General features: G+C 41.7%; 1 protein-coding gene across 2 annotated transcripts; it reads right to left on the minus strand.

Moving 5' to 3' along the window:
* Positions 1-2058: 2058 nt before the first annotated feature.
* On the minus strand, positions 2059-11965 carry LOC149289295 (ubiquitin-conjugating enzyme E2 D2). 2 transcript variants are annotated; one of them, XM_089490655.1, is made up of 7 exons: positions 11891-11965; positions 5176-5239; positions 4413-4444; positions 3964-4041; positions 3720-3825; positions 2882-2975; positions 2059-2142 (listed from the first exon to the last, which is right to left on the minus strand). In XM_089490655.1, the coding sequence occupies exons 1-7, from the start codon at positions 11912-11914 to the stop codon at positions 2097-2099; spliced, it is 444 nt and encodes a 147-aa protein (XP_089346781.1). In that variant the 5' UTR covers positions 11915-11965; the 3' UTR covers positions 2059-2096. The 2 variants fall into 2 exon arrangements, with proteins under 2 accessions (XP_089346781.1, XP_089346782.1); XM_089490656.1 differs by lacking the exon at positions 11891-11965 and adding an exon at positions 7581-7610.
* Positions 11966-12831: the final 866 nt, after the last annotated feature.

Here is a 12831-nt window from a genome sequence, read left to right on the forward strand (position 1 = left end):
ATGATTTAAATATTTACAGACTGATAAACCTCAATTTTAATGTTTTATTTCATGTGTTTAAAATTAGACTTAAGTAGAAAAAGGAGAAAAAAAAATCATGCGCCACCCCAAACAACAAATTGTGAATGCCTTTATGCCGATCTTAAACACTTTATAGCATGATAGAAAACAGCCTTAAATGCGTGGAACCAAACAAAAGAACATCTCACTCAACTAACTACATTCTAACTGCTCGCCATTCTACTGAAAGCCAGTATTCTTTTTAAAAAAAGATGTGACGGCCCAGGGATACTTGAACGTTCCCAAGTGTTCTCTATATTTATGATGGACAAAACTGGTGGGTTATAAAAGTCATGCCCTGTTAACGGCAGGTTTTCACCTGAAACACCTTAATGCTTACATGAAAACTAATCACCTGTTACTAATGGAAAAACAGGACCACGTTGGAAGGTAATTGATATAATAGAAATCTACCACACCTTATTGCAAATGTAGTGATCATATCCAAGTACAAATGGGTAAGCATCAATAAGGCTAGTGTCCACATCGGGAACAAAAAGGGAATAACTAAATGGCACAGACAGCTTTTTATTGTGAAATGATAACGACAGTACTGCTTTTAATTCATTCATAAGTCACCTAGAGACTAAACTTTGTTGTTTGCACTAAAATACGTATTTTGTAAACAGCAGAGCAAATGATCCTTTCAAATCTAATCAACATCCCACATTAAAAAAAAAAAAAAAAAAAAGTAGATCACTTTAAACAAGCTTCACGACAACACTCCCACATGCTAAGCAGGACTGGGTCGTGTAGATTATGCCCAAGAGGACTTTAAACCCATCAGCCCTGAAAATGCCACCGTCACATTTGTAAGGTTGTGTGCTGATGGCTGAAGTTGCTCATGAATTAATGAATGAATGGAGCTGAACGTCCAAAATTTTAGCAAAACGACATAAGACACTACAGATACCCATTATTTTTTTTTTATCTGACCCAATCTTCATTATGGATAACTCCCAGCCCCAATGCCAATACTAGACGCTGGAATCTCGGCCCTCTAAGGGCACTTGCTGAATTCTGCATATACTAAGCTGATTATCAACTTAAAGTGAACATAAGAAAAAAGAAAAAAAAAGTTTGTTCGCTTGAACTTTACACCATCATTTGACTTCAAACAGAACAAAATTCCAAACTTTATATACACACACACACACACAAGATCTGTTGAATTTACAAAGAAATAATGTTGCAAACATTGATTAAGTCAGGCAGCTAACAAATTGGTTTATGCAACTTTATTGAAGAAAAAAAAAAATCTAACAGAGCTATTAGTTTATCAGTCATCCAATGAAGCTTGCATCATTTATTCAGTGCTATATTAAACAGTTTTATAGAAGATAGATGAACTAATAGCTCTGTCCATTAAAATAAAAATTACAAAAAACTTTTGATCCTATCTTGGTATTCAACAGGTGTCACCTTCCAATTTTAATTTGTCATGTTTATTGACATGCATAAAATACATCACATTCTGTTCTGCTCCTATACATTTTTTTAATTTTTTTTTTTTTTAACACCAACTCTCCACCCAAAACATGAGTTATGAGCATAAAGTACATCATGAAATCTCAAATGTCTAACACTGGAAGGTTTGACCAAAATATCCATTTCTGCATCCTACGATGCTAGACAAATGAGCTTTTCCTGCCTAACACCTTTCCCCCCCTACCCCCAACAAAGGCTCTAATCTTCACAATTTCTGAGAAAAATGTAAGATGGGATTAGTTGTATAACCAATTTAACGTGAAGATGTTGGCCACACACACACACACACAAACACATGCTCCTTTTGAAAATATTAAGATTCTTGGGCAATTGTATTCTGGCAACTACTTGACAGTCTAGAGCAGTTTGTCCATTGCTGAACTAAACTTCTTCCAATGTGAGCATGTGCATGAAGGGGGCAGCACAAAAAGAAAATACGAAATAGGAAGGGAGGGAAAGGTAATTAGATGAGGTCTGAAAGGGAGGGGAAACAGTAATTTAAAGTTTATTCCAGCTATAATGCAGGTTATTCAGACTTGAAAGTAGCATCACATGGCATACTTCTGAGTCCATTCCCGGGCTATTCTGTTGTACCTACAAACGGAAACACAAATAGCATTAGTAACGATTTGGTGTCTAAAAGTGTACCAATATTTTAGGCCAACCCCATTTCTGTTTTCATGAATGCCAAAATGCAACATGACCTTAACACTGGTGTGAAACAGTATTACATAACAGAGCAAGTTGCCTTCCCAAGAGTTAATCAAAGTGCTTTATACGATCCCTGGCTCTTTGACTAGCAAAAATCTATTGTAAATTGTGTCCCATTAAGTACAATCACAACTGCTTGCAGTCTTCATTTTATTAACACGAGACTCTTACATGACAGGGCAGTTTTCACTCAATCCTTGTCACAGGATTGTAGCGTTTTACATAAAAACATACATGCCCTGGTTTAAAGCCACAGGAAAATTACAATACACAACCTACGATGTGCAAACATGAATTAAACAGATCATAAGACATCTGTTACTATTTACCTTTCAAGTTAACATGCACAAAAAAAGCCTGTACAGAAGGCTGCGTCCAAGCCCATATACAACTCAAATGACTGCGGACTCTTAAAGCTCCATAAGGTCTATTACCCTATAGTATAACATACTTGTTCATTATCTTACTAGCCTACTGTACCGAATTAGTTACATAACAGCCTTGGAAGGGTTGACGGAGCACGACTTAGTTATGCTGCATGATAGTACTGCCCAGCCTTTTTACAACAGGAGCCATTATCAGTTTGTGTTGTACACAAAACAGTTTGACAAACCATACTCACTTTTCCCTATCTGTTTTGTAGATCCGTGCAATCTCTGGCACTAGAGGGTCATCTGGGTTTGGGTCACATAACAGTGAGCAAATTGACAAAAGGACTAGAAGAGAAATAGGATCGTTAGGCGAGTAGTAGATCTATTTGTAGTGGCCAAGAGTGGAGAAGAACTCCCACAGAAGAATGGCACAAATTCATAATTAGTGAATTTTAGGGTGCATGTGATACAGGATATCGTGACCCCCCAGAGGGATTTATTTACTATAGGGAGAGCTGTTTTTCAGCTGCCTGGCTTCACTATACATTATCAAGGGCCAACCTCAGACTGCTGCAGGAAGAGCTTGGCTGGCTCTGTATAATGAATAGGTTGTGAGATATCTTAAGTCTCCCCACCCATTAAATTACACATTATAAAGGACCAGCTCAGCCCTTTTTGCTGGTGAAACTGGTCAGTTTGGGCCCTTACTGATGAGTAGTATTGAAATCACAACTCTCCCTTTAGTGAATAAACCCCTCAGTGTTTTACCAACACACTATAAACTCTGCTGGTACAGCACTTATGATCACAGCCAAGTGCAGTATGGAAACTCAAAACTAGGAGAGAATGTATTGAGTGCAGCAAGCTATGAAACCACTTGTTTCATTTATCAATGGGAACCATCCCCTGGACAGGAGTTTGACATACCAGGCGGACTGAACGCCAGTCTGATGTCTCAAAACCCAAGAAGTTATTCAAGACGTCTCTTCCAGCTATCGAGCTATCCAGTTTGATATTTGTTAGGTTCTGTATCAATGGTGCATCTGCACACAACTCTTTTGTAGCACTTTGGTGAAAGTCTTTACTCACCTTTAGAAATAGTTAAAGCTGGGGACCATTGTGATCTGAGAATATCAAGACAAATGCTTCCATTGCTGTTAATATTTGGATGGTAGATTCTTGTTGTAAACGCAACCTGGAAAGGGGATAACAGGTTCATTGTTGCAGCCAATAACTTATGAATCCATGTTTTATTGCTAAATGCATCTAGAAAAGCAGATATTGCATTAAAAAGCTGCGAAATATGAGGGGGTCTTAAAGGACATTTACGTACTTTTGGAGGTTTGAATGGGTAGTCTGTTGGGAAATGAATAGTCAGGAAAAACACGCCGCCTTGGTATGGACTGTCATTCTGTTTAAAAAAAAAAACAAAAAAAACACATGGATAATACGTTTAAAATTGCAACATTCAAATTAAAGTTGAACACTTGGTAATTTATGACACTTTACCAACACTGCTAAAAACCAGAGTGATAGCGTGATGAATTTTTACAGAAAGGTGCAGCGGGAAAGAATGGATCGTTTGTCGTTAAAGGGACGCTCCAGCAATCATTAACAGGTACACAGTCCCGCAGAGGCATGCCAATGCTTGAGCGACATTAGAAATGCAAATCAGTAGAATGTCAACTAAGTTAAACCTAACCAAAAACGAGAATTACTGCACACTATCCAAAACACAGCCACATTTTCCTATTAACAGCCAAAAAGAATATCAATACTTACAGGTCCCATAATTGTTGCTTGCCAATGAAACACTGCAAAGAAAGACCAATAATTACCATAAAGGAATGAAGTGTTCCACATTAAGTTTATAAATGTATTCTACAGCGCTTCTACGTAGGTTGTAATTCGAAGTGTAGACCCCCAAGCCTCCTAGAATTTTGTAAGCTTTGGCTTCCAACATGTACTAACGAAAGGGATGAATGTTTCCTTTAACATATTTATACCTAAGCCAGCTACGTAATGTTGGGGGTGGTTTTGTGGTTGCAATAGAAACTGGCATGTGCTTACTTTCACTAGTAAGGACCATTAAAGGTACACTCCTGTTATATGACCTTTAATGCAGATTTTTCCATGTGTATTGGCCCGTTTCCCCTATCTTGCTGCACAGACCAGCCGACACACACACACACACACACGATATTCTTCCTCTCACTCAGATACTGCACCGTCAATGAAAATGCTCCAGACAGAAAACGGCTTCCATTGATTTCAATGGGAGTGCTTTCCCACCACTGATTGGCTGCTTGAAGCATGGTGCAAATCATCCGACCACCAGTGGTGGTTGCAGGAAGCCACATCTCCTTGAGCATTTTCACATGCACCGGTTGTTTACATATCAGTAGTGTATGCCTCAACACTTATGTAATTTGTCTTTGTCTTGTGATGTCAGGTTTTTACTGCACAATTAGAGTTGACTCTCTTACTCCTATACAGAGTTTTAAAGTTGCAATTGGACTGTTTGACAAAATGTAAAATTACTTACTATCATCTCCAACTGGGCCTGCAGAACACTGTGCAGGGGGGTCACGAGCCAAATCATTCAGTTCCTGGAAAGACAGAAGAAATTTAATTTCTCAGTATATATTGTATTTGTGCGCATAATGTTTCTTTACGATATTCATATATTTTAGCTCATGGCGTAGCAATAGTTTATACATACATTTTTTTTAATGTTTAGCTGCACTTTGAACTAACTGGTGCTGGAGACATCTACATTTCTCAACACGGGCGCGGTGCATTGCCGAGGAGCTGAAAACCAACACCCACCAACTTGCAGATACCGCATATACACAACTAATGTTTTATGAAACTGTTGAAGCTGGCATAGTAATTTTGTCCTACTAATGAGTACAGAATCTAGTCAAAACTTTCTAAAGCTAAATTAAGCCCTATAAACCCAGCAATCTCACCGATATATATATATATAGTATCACCATATTTTTTTTAGAAGACGACTTGTCACTCCAGTTTCCCTACTTACTGATCACAGAATGTGTAAGTGTGTGTGTAAGTGTGTGTGTGTGTAAGTGTGTGTGTGTGTAAGTGTGTGTGTGTGTAAGTGTGTGTGTGTGTAAGTGTGTGTGTGTGTAAGTGTGTGTGTGTGTGTAAGTGTGTGTGTGTGTGTAAGTGTGTAAGTGTGTGTAAGTGTGTAAGTGTGTGTAAGTGTGTGTGTGTGTGTAAGTGTGTGTGTGATCAAGTCACAGCAGGGTCTGGGCAAATCTCTACAATGACCAAGGCTTTCTGAGGGGTCATAGAAACAGAATTTGAGGGTAAAGAAGAATCATCTAACCTGCCTATTTTTCCTGATATAAAGACTCACTAAATTCCTTCTTCCAACTATAGGACCAGCACACGGATGGCCTTTTCCAATGCTGTGTTGTATTGCCTGCTTAAGTCCTGCTACAAACAGTCTGGGTCTAATAAACAAAACGTCATCTATCTGAATTTAAAAGTAGCTCACATGTATAGGGGTTTGAAAGGGTTCATCAATGCACTGCCCAGACAAATGGCTGCAACATTAAAGCATGGGACATGACCAAGTGTTTTCCTGGACTACAGAAAAAGAAAAAACCCGCCCATCTTCTCCAAAGTAAGATTTAGACTTACATGGTGCACACCGTCTACGTTGAGGCTTAGTCATTTTATGAATATTCACATGGACTAAGACATCTACAAAAGCAGTAACTAAACCTCAAAGAATGAGGCAGGTAAGTAAAATAGTTTTTTATAGTTCCATCATATTCCGCAGTGCCGTACAACGGGTAAACAGACCATGGGTAGTATAACAATTTGACTAACAGAAACAAGGGGTAAGGAGGGCCCTGCTCAAAGAGCTCACAATCTAGAACATTGTAAAGAAGGCTTAATAAAATAAACCCATAAAGTATTACCAATTATCAAGAACCCCACAGCTTTCTACGAGACCTTTTTGCAAATACAGTACAATATTAGAAAACAAGATAAGCACTTTAAAAAGCGACTATTTTGGGGAAAACGACACTTTAATAAGTAAAAAATATCAGATACTAAAATTAGATGTTAAGATGGCTGTTGCCATGAAATACATATAAGATGCATTCATTAATCCCATGGACAACATGTAGAATCTGGGGAAAGCGACTAGTTTAATTTGCTATGATTTTAGTTTTAACACTAAGCCAACGTGCCCCCAACTTCTCGGTTTTTATAACTTATACCATTGTATTTGTGTGCACGCCAAACCAACATGCAAGCTGCCACTCACTTATAAAAGGCCAGCCTTGTTTGACATTATAGCTGACAGATACAAAATACTAAACATGGCTTGCAAGATTTTTACCTTAAGGCGCTATCTGTAGAAAAATGACCATAGCTCCAGGACGTAACACCTAGCCCTACAGCTTACAGAAACAAAGTGAGCTACTAAGGTGCACCCCAATGCGTAAACCTATGCAGCCATAGAAAACTCCATACCCCACTTTACCCCATTCTAAGGACTCTTGTGAGCAAGGACACAGTTGCAGCACAGCCATGGTGCTAGCATGTCAGTTAGTCTTCTGCGGATTTTGTGGTGGAAGTGACCCAACGATCGCAGGGCAGTAGATGCATGGATTAATAAGTAAAAAAAAAAAAAAAAAAAGTCAGAATAGTGCTTCACTTTAAGTACATTTTCCATACACACTCTGGACTCCATTGCATACATTAATTTGGGTATGCATGTATGGCAGGTCCCATCATTACAGGGAACACCTCACCTGGAGATCAATGGAACCTCATACACAGCAGAAGAAAGCAATTTATTCCATTTTAAAAGGCTGAGATAATATATATATATAAATATATATATATATTACACACACTATAAGAAGATTGTATCAGGGAATTACTTAAACCTAATGTCATGGATACCTTAAAAACAGTTTGTCTTGAATACAACATGAACATCTTGCATGGAAGTGAGACAAGAAAAACTTTTTTGCATAGGTTGCATGTGCATACCAAACCAAACATGCTAGCTACCAGTCAAGAGTCAGGAACATTCACATTTTTATTTATTTATCTGGGTACAGCAAATGACATTCATGCATCGAGTTTACTTCCTCTTTTAGAGGTGGAAAGAATTATTTTGTCAAGAAGGAAACAGAAAGGTGACAATCCAATTTCTTCAACCCAATAAAGGGAGAGTGGAATATAATGCTTTACTATTATGAACGCATGGGTGCCAGTAAGCCCCTGCTGCAGGAAGATCTTCAGTGACCCTGGACAATGTATAGTACGCATTATATAGAGTCAGATCAGACATTCTTGCTGGACCTTCATGATGAACACCAGAGGCAAGGGCGTTGAAACCAATCTCTCCCATTAGAGAAAAGACCTCTTGGAGATCCAGAGAGGGAAGCCATGTGGGAGAGGAGTGGGAGACACACTGACAGCATTGTTACTGCGCTTGGAATTGTCTAGTTTAGTTGTCCAAGGCAGTTTTAAAGGAACAAATAGTGTTGTCCAGTTTGACAATAAACCCCTCCCTTCCAAAAAAAAGCCACAGACATAGGAATCTATTTCTTACAACACCTAAAATAATACTATTACACCTGCATACAAAGGGTCAAGTATGTACACCCTTTTCTGTTGGGACTTAGGAAAGTGTGAAACTAGTAGCTTAGTGCTGGACAAACCTATGAATTAATCCCGCAGGCGAGGGAGATGATCCACTCAGTGACTACTTCTAGGACAAGGCTTCTAAAACCTGTCATTAAGCAGCTCCTGCTGAACATAAGTAACTCACCACACTTGTTAAACATCTATCTTTGGGTGCAGGTGACTGAGCCTGAAACAGGTCAATTAGACAGCTTTGTAGAAAGGTATGTCTTTAAATCATACACCCCCCCCCCCCAAACACACTGGTAGTCAGCGTTGACGAACCAAGATCAATTAGGCTCTGCAGAACTTTGAAGCATACAGGACATCACAAATAATCATGAGGAGTAGGGAATTTAGGGTATGTTGCATCACATGTAGCCATTCAGAAATCTTTATAACACTTAATGGTCCTTAGTAGGATACTGTAGATGTATTGATCAGAGCACTTAGTCACCTACCAGGAAAAAAAACACAACTAACAGGGTAAAACAAGACTCTTGCACCACCTGTATTCTTGAAGAGCCGTGTTGCAGTGAAAAAAATCCACACAGGAGCTTTATCAAGGGAACTTCTTGATGTCAGTTTCCCAAAATGGGGACATTCAACTAAGGTGGCTTTGTGTATGGTGTGGGCCATCACACTGACCAGTAAAGAGTAATGTCATCTTAGATTATGCCGATTAACCCCACAGGCTATCAATTAAAGCTGTGTAATCAGGTGTGATCTAAATGTACCAAAATATTGTGTGTAACACTTAATATGCATGCTGAATGTAGAAAGAATTCCAGGAAAGCTGTAGCGTTTGTATTGGGGCTAATGTTACCCCCTCTTCTATAAAAACGTGAAGTGATTATACACAATATAGCACAGTATTGACCTAAAATGTCTATGTAGAAAATAAGTGCCTATGTAAACATGTTACGGACCTAGGGAGATCTGTAAAGAGATCTGCTAACAGGCCTTTGCTGGCACCGGCCTAAAAGACAGCAAACAGTACAGTTTCCCCTAATACGTGTCCAGACTTACATACAGGGGTGAGTAGTGGGCCAAGTAAATATGAGTAACTTGGATGAGAACAGGGTTCATTCCATGTACAGAACACTGAAGAGCAATCCTGAAAAGCTTTAGTCACAGGCATGACTGCCGGAAGCATTAAGGTTAAGTCTTCATAGACTATCGCAACAAACTTTAGGCAGCAATGAAACAGACCCGTAAAACAAATGCACTAAGGAAACAGATTCCAGAGCAGGTGATCTGAGCGACATCACCGGTCCTGCCATCGAGGGGAAAAAATGTGGAGCGATGTGTCATGTGGAGCAAGTTCAAAAGCTATCAAGATTAGTGCCGCTTAACTATATAGACAATCGAGAGCTCAATATGAAAGCTAGAATGTACAACAGACTCACAAAATAAAGACACGAAAACTAATCTGAGGACAAAGACCAACAAGGCTAAGACAGTTAAGCCGATGGTTGGAATGCCATTTTAGTTATCAGTTGCCTCTAAACTCACTAAGAGCAAAAGCTGACTTTCCCCCCCCCAATGTGTACTTTTGACAATACTTACAAAAGTAAACAAAGGATTGCTGTGGGGGGCGTCACCCACCTATAAGACGCACAGGCAATACAATGCTTTCAAGGGGCCAACAGAATAGTGAAGACGCCATCATGTTAACCTGCGGACAAGAACTCATGTAAGGAAACCGGACACGTTAGGGCTCGATTCTACGCATTTGAATGTTGTGGATCAAGTACTAAGCAAGAGTTTTTTTGTTTTTGTTTTTTATAAGGGTACGTAAATAGGATACTTTAGTTACATCCACTACAGTCAACCCAACGTCTGGTGTGATAGCTTGTCAAGACAGATAAGGCCTTGGCAGAACATAAGTGTATAATTTAACTATGGCTCTTATGAGAGGAAGGAAAAATAAAAAGCCCTAACAGGGGGACTAGACCAATTGTTGACAATCTTCGATGATCCAGAAAAAAAGATGAATGAACACACAGTCATTTTATCCAGATTCAAGGAGGCTACATATTTATCACCAGCCCACTGCATGCATTGTATTCAGTAAAGAGTTGTGGTTTCAGTTTCCTCATGTCACTACCTCTCATGAAGGGTTAACAGACAGGTTTCTACAGCAAGGGGAGAGCAAAGACATGCCACTGATTTAACTATACATTATACGGGGCCAAGAACACACTGCAGCAGAAGCTCACAGAGTTGGACTTTCATAAGTCAATGCAGGGAGTAGAATCCTCTCCTGTCAGCTCTCCCTTTAATGAATAGCAGCCATTGTGAACTGTTCCTTAAAGCCTTGCCTAAAAATATGGTGCACCCAATGGGCACAGGGGCTGGAGTGTTTATAAAGAGGAACACTTACACATCACAGAACTGCAGCTTATAATCTAGAACATAGAGAATGGGTTTTAATGGGAATTCTGCTATTCTTCAGCCACAGAGCCTGTCACTTGGCACCTCCGAGTAAACAGTTCCAGAGCAGCCTCCCATAAAATATTTATACATTAAACAAAGCTTTCTGGGGAGTCATCCACTAAAATCCTCTCGTGCCATCGATGCCAGAATGCTGTAACATGGACGCCCAGAGCACAATGAGTGGAAGAAGGTGGAAGGCAGCCACAGCAGAGGCCTTTAAACGAAAGAGGAAAATGCGCGATGGCTCTGCTACAGCGGGATCTCTCCTGCACCATCGCCGAGTACACTTACGTGCGATCTGGCTCTGGGCCCAATCAAATGAGAAATCGAAAGCCAGCCTTATGTTACATGAAACGGGAAGCTAGCGGCAGGCTGGGGACACAAAGAGAGGCCTCTGTGCAGCGTTACGGACACGGATGACACGTTCAGCGCGATACGTTAACAGACGCAGGGCATGTCACCGGGAAGAGGCCAGACCCATGTATATAGAGAATGGGCTCCCCGTCCAGTGTGTCACAACCGCGCAGGCAACACCCAAGGCTTGTGTAACACCGAGAAACCAGTTATGAAAACACCTGGCGGTCGCACACACTGGCCAGTCACACGGCGGCCGTAAGAACGGCGTGCTTGTACACAATATGCGTGCGAGGATATGGATTACATGAACACAGAAGGAAAGCGCCGCCATCTTATACTGCAGGAGAAGCCGGGGGAGGGGAGCGCCGTATATACACACAGCATTATCACACCGCCGTAGCACTGGGGCACCCACCTGTACTACACCCGGAGCCACACACACCCGGGATCTGATATCACCGGTTAATATCAACGGATGGGGTACGGAAGGCGATGGCACAGACCTACTCCACGTACCTCGTCCGAGGGGGATGTGTGTTAGTCCGTGTGCACGATGAACGTATATTAATGTGTGGCAGACATTACATGAACAGCAAACACGTATCGCTATTAGGAGGCAACTGAGCCTGTATATGGCACCCAGGCGTCGGGTCAGGCATGAGGCCCTGGCTCTGCCTCGCCTAGTATACGGAGAACTTTAAATACATCACCAGACACGAGTATATCATAACGAAATGTGCGGCGTACTCATTAAACAGCCTGACAAAGAGCGCGGCGTTGCTCACCTTGTGAATCCGTTTCAGCGCCATGATGCTGTCGCTGCTGCCGGTGCCGGGCGGGTGTTCGGGTGAGCTGGGCGGAGGAGGAGGAGGGAGGGAGGTAAGGAAGAGGAGGAGGGAAGAGGAGGTGATTGAGGCCCCCTGTACAATATCCGGGACACGCTACAAGCTGGAGACGCCCACACACGCCACTGAGGGTGACAGGAGGCGGCCTGAAAAAAACCGAGCGCTAAAAAGAGTCAGTGTCTAACGATACTAGAAACACTTAGAGACCCGCCGGGCGCCTACTCTTCGCCCCTCCCCCCCTTGTCGCACGCTGCGTCCCGCTCCTCGCAACCCACGGGCTAACCTGTCACGCGCCACACTACGTCACAAGCTCTGCCACTGCTCTGTCTGTGGCACGCGCTTTTTTTTTCCTCCCGCTCGCGCTCTCTCTTCCTCCACACGTTGACTCCTCCCAACCAACGTTGCATGCAGTGTGGGCACGTAGGGCGCTAAAAATGGTGTGTGGGGGCAAGCGTGCGCATGCACGAGGGCTGGGAAGGCGGTCAGATACTTAGGTGCAGCGCGTACAATGAAGCAATAGCAATATGCGGTGGTTGAGGTCACTCGCTAGGTGTACGAGCGGAAGCGGCGGATCCTCGCTCGCTCCCTTATGCTAAGCTATTTTCATGGCGGAGGCTTGTGTTATGCAATGAGGTGCGGCGGTGCGTCACCTTGTTTCGTGACGTGGCGGAAGGAAGATGACCTGGTTAATAAAAATAAATGCTAAATATGGTAGCACGTAGACTATAACATACGAGGCCAACACTAATCTGTTTCCTTTATAGTTTGCTGTCACCAAACTGCCGCCATTACACGAGACCGCTTCTTATTCTACATAGGGTAGGCACGCGCCCTTGTTTTCCCGCGCGCACTGTAGCAGGCGGCACGAGTCGAGATCGAAT

The sequence above is a fragment of the Sceloporus occidentalis genome, unplaced genomic scaffold, assembly GCF_023333645.1.
Source record: "Sceloporus occidentalis isolate IW3139 unplaced genomic scaffold, rSceOcc1.0.p SCAF_46, whole genome shotgun sequence".
In the NCBI taxonomy this organism is placed as follows: Eukaryota; Metazoa; Chordata; class Lepidosauria; order Squamata; family Phrynosomatidae; genus Sceloporus; species Sceloporus occidentalis.

What these genes read in the sequence shown, in the direction of transcription:
- LOC149289295 (XM_089490656.1), bottom strand. Translation starts at nt 7,610, where the DNA reads ATGTTGTATTCAAGACAAACTGTTTTTAAG. An exon ending in ACCCATTCAAACCTCCAAAA is followed by an intron (nt 3,826 to 3,963) that starts GTACGTAAATGT and finishes TCCCCTTTCCAG; the next exon opens with GTTGCGTTTACAACAAGAAT. An exon ending in AGCTTTAACTATTTCTAAAG is followed by an intron (nt 2,976 to 3,719) that starts GTGAGTAAAGAC and finishes TTTCTCTTCTAG; the next exon opens with TCCTTTTGTCAATTTGCTCA.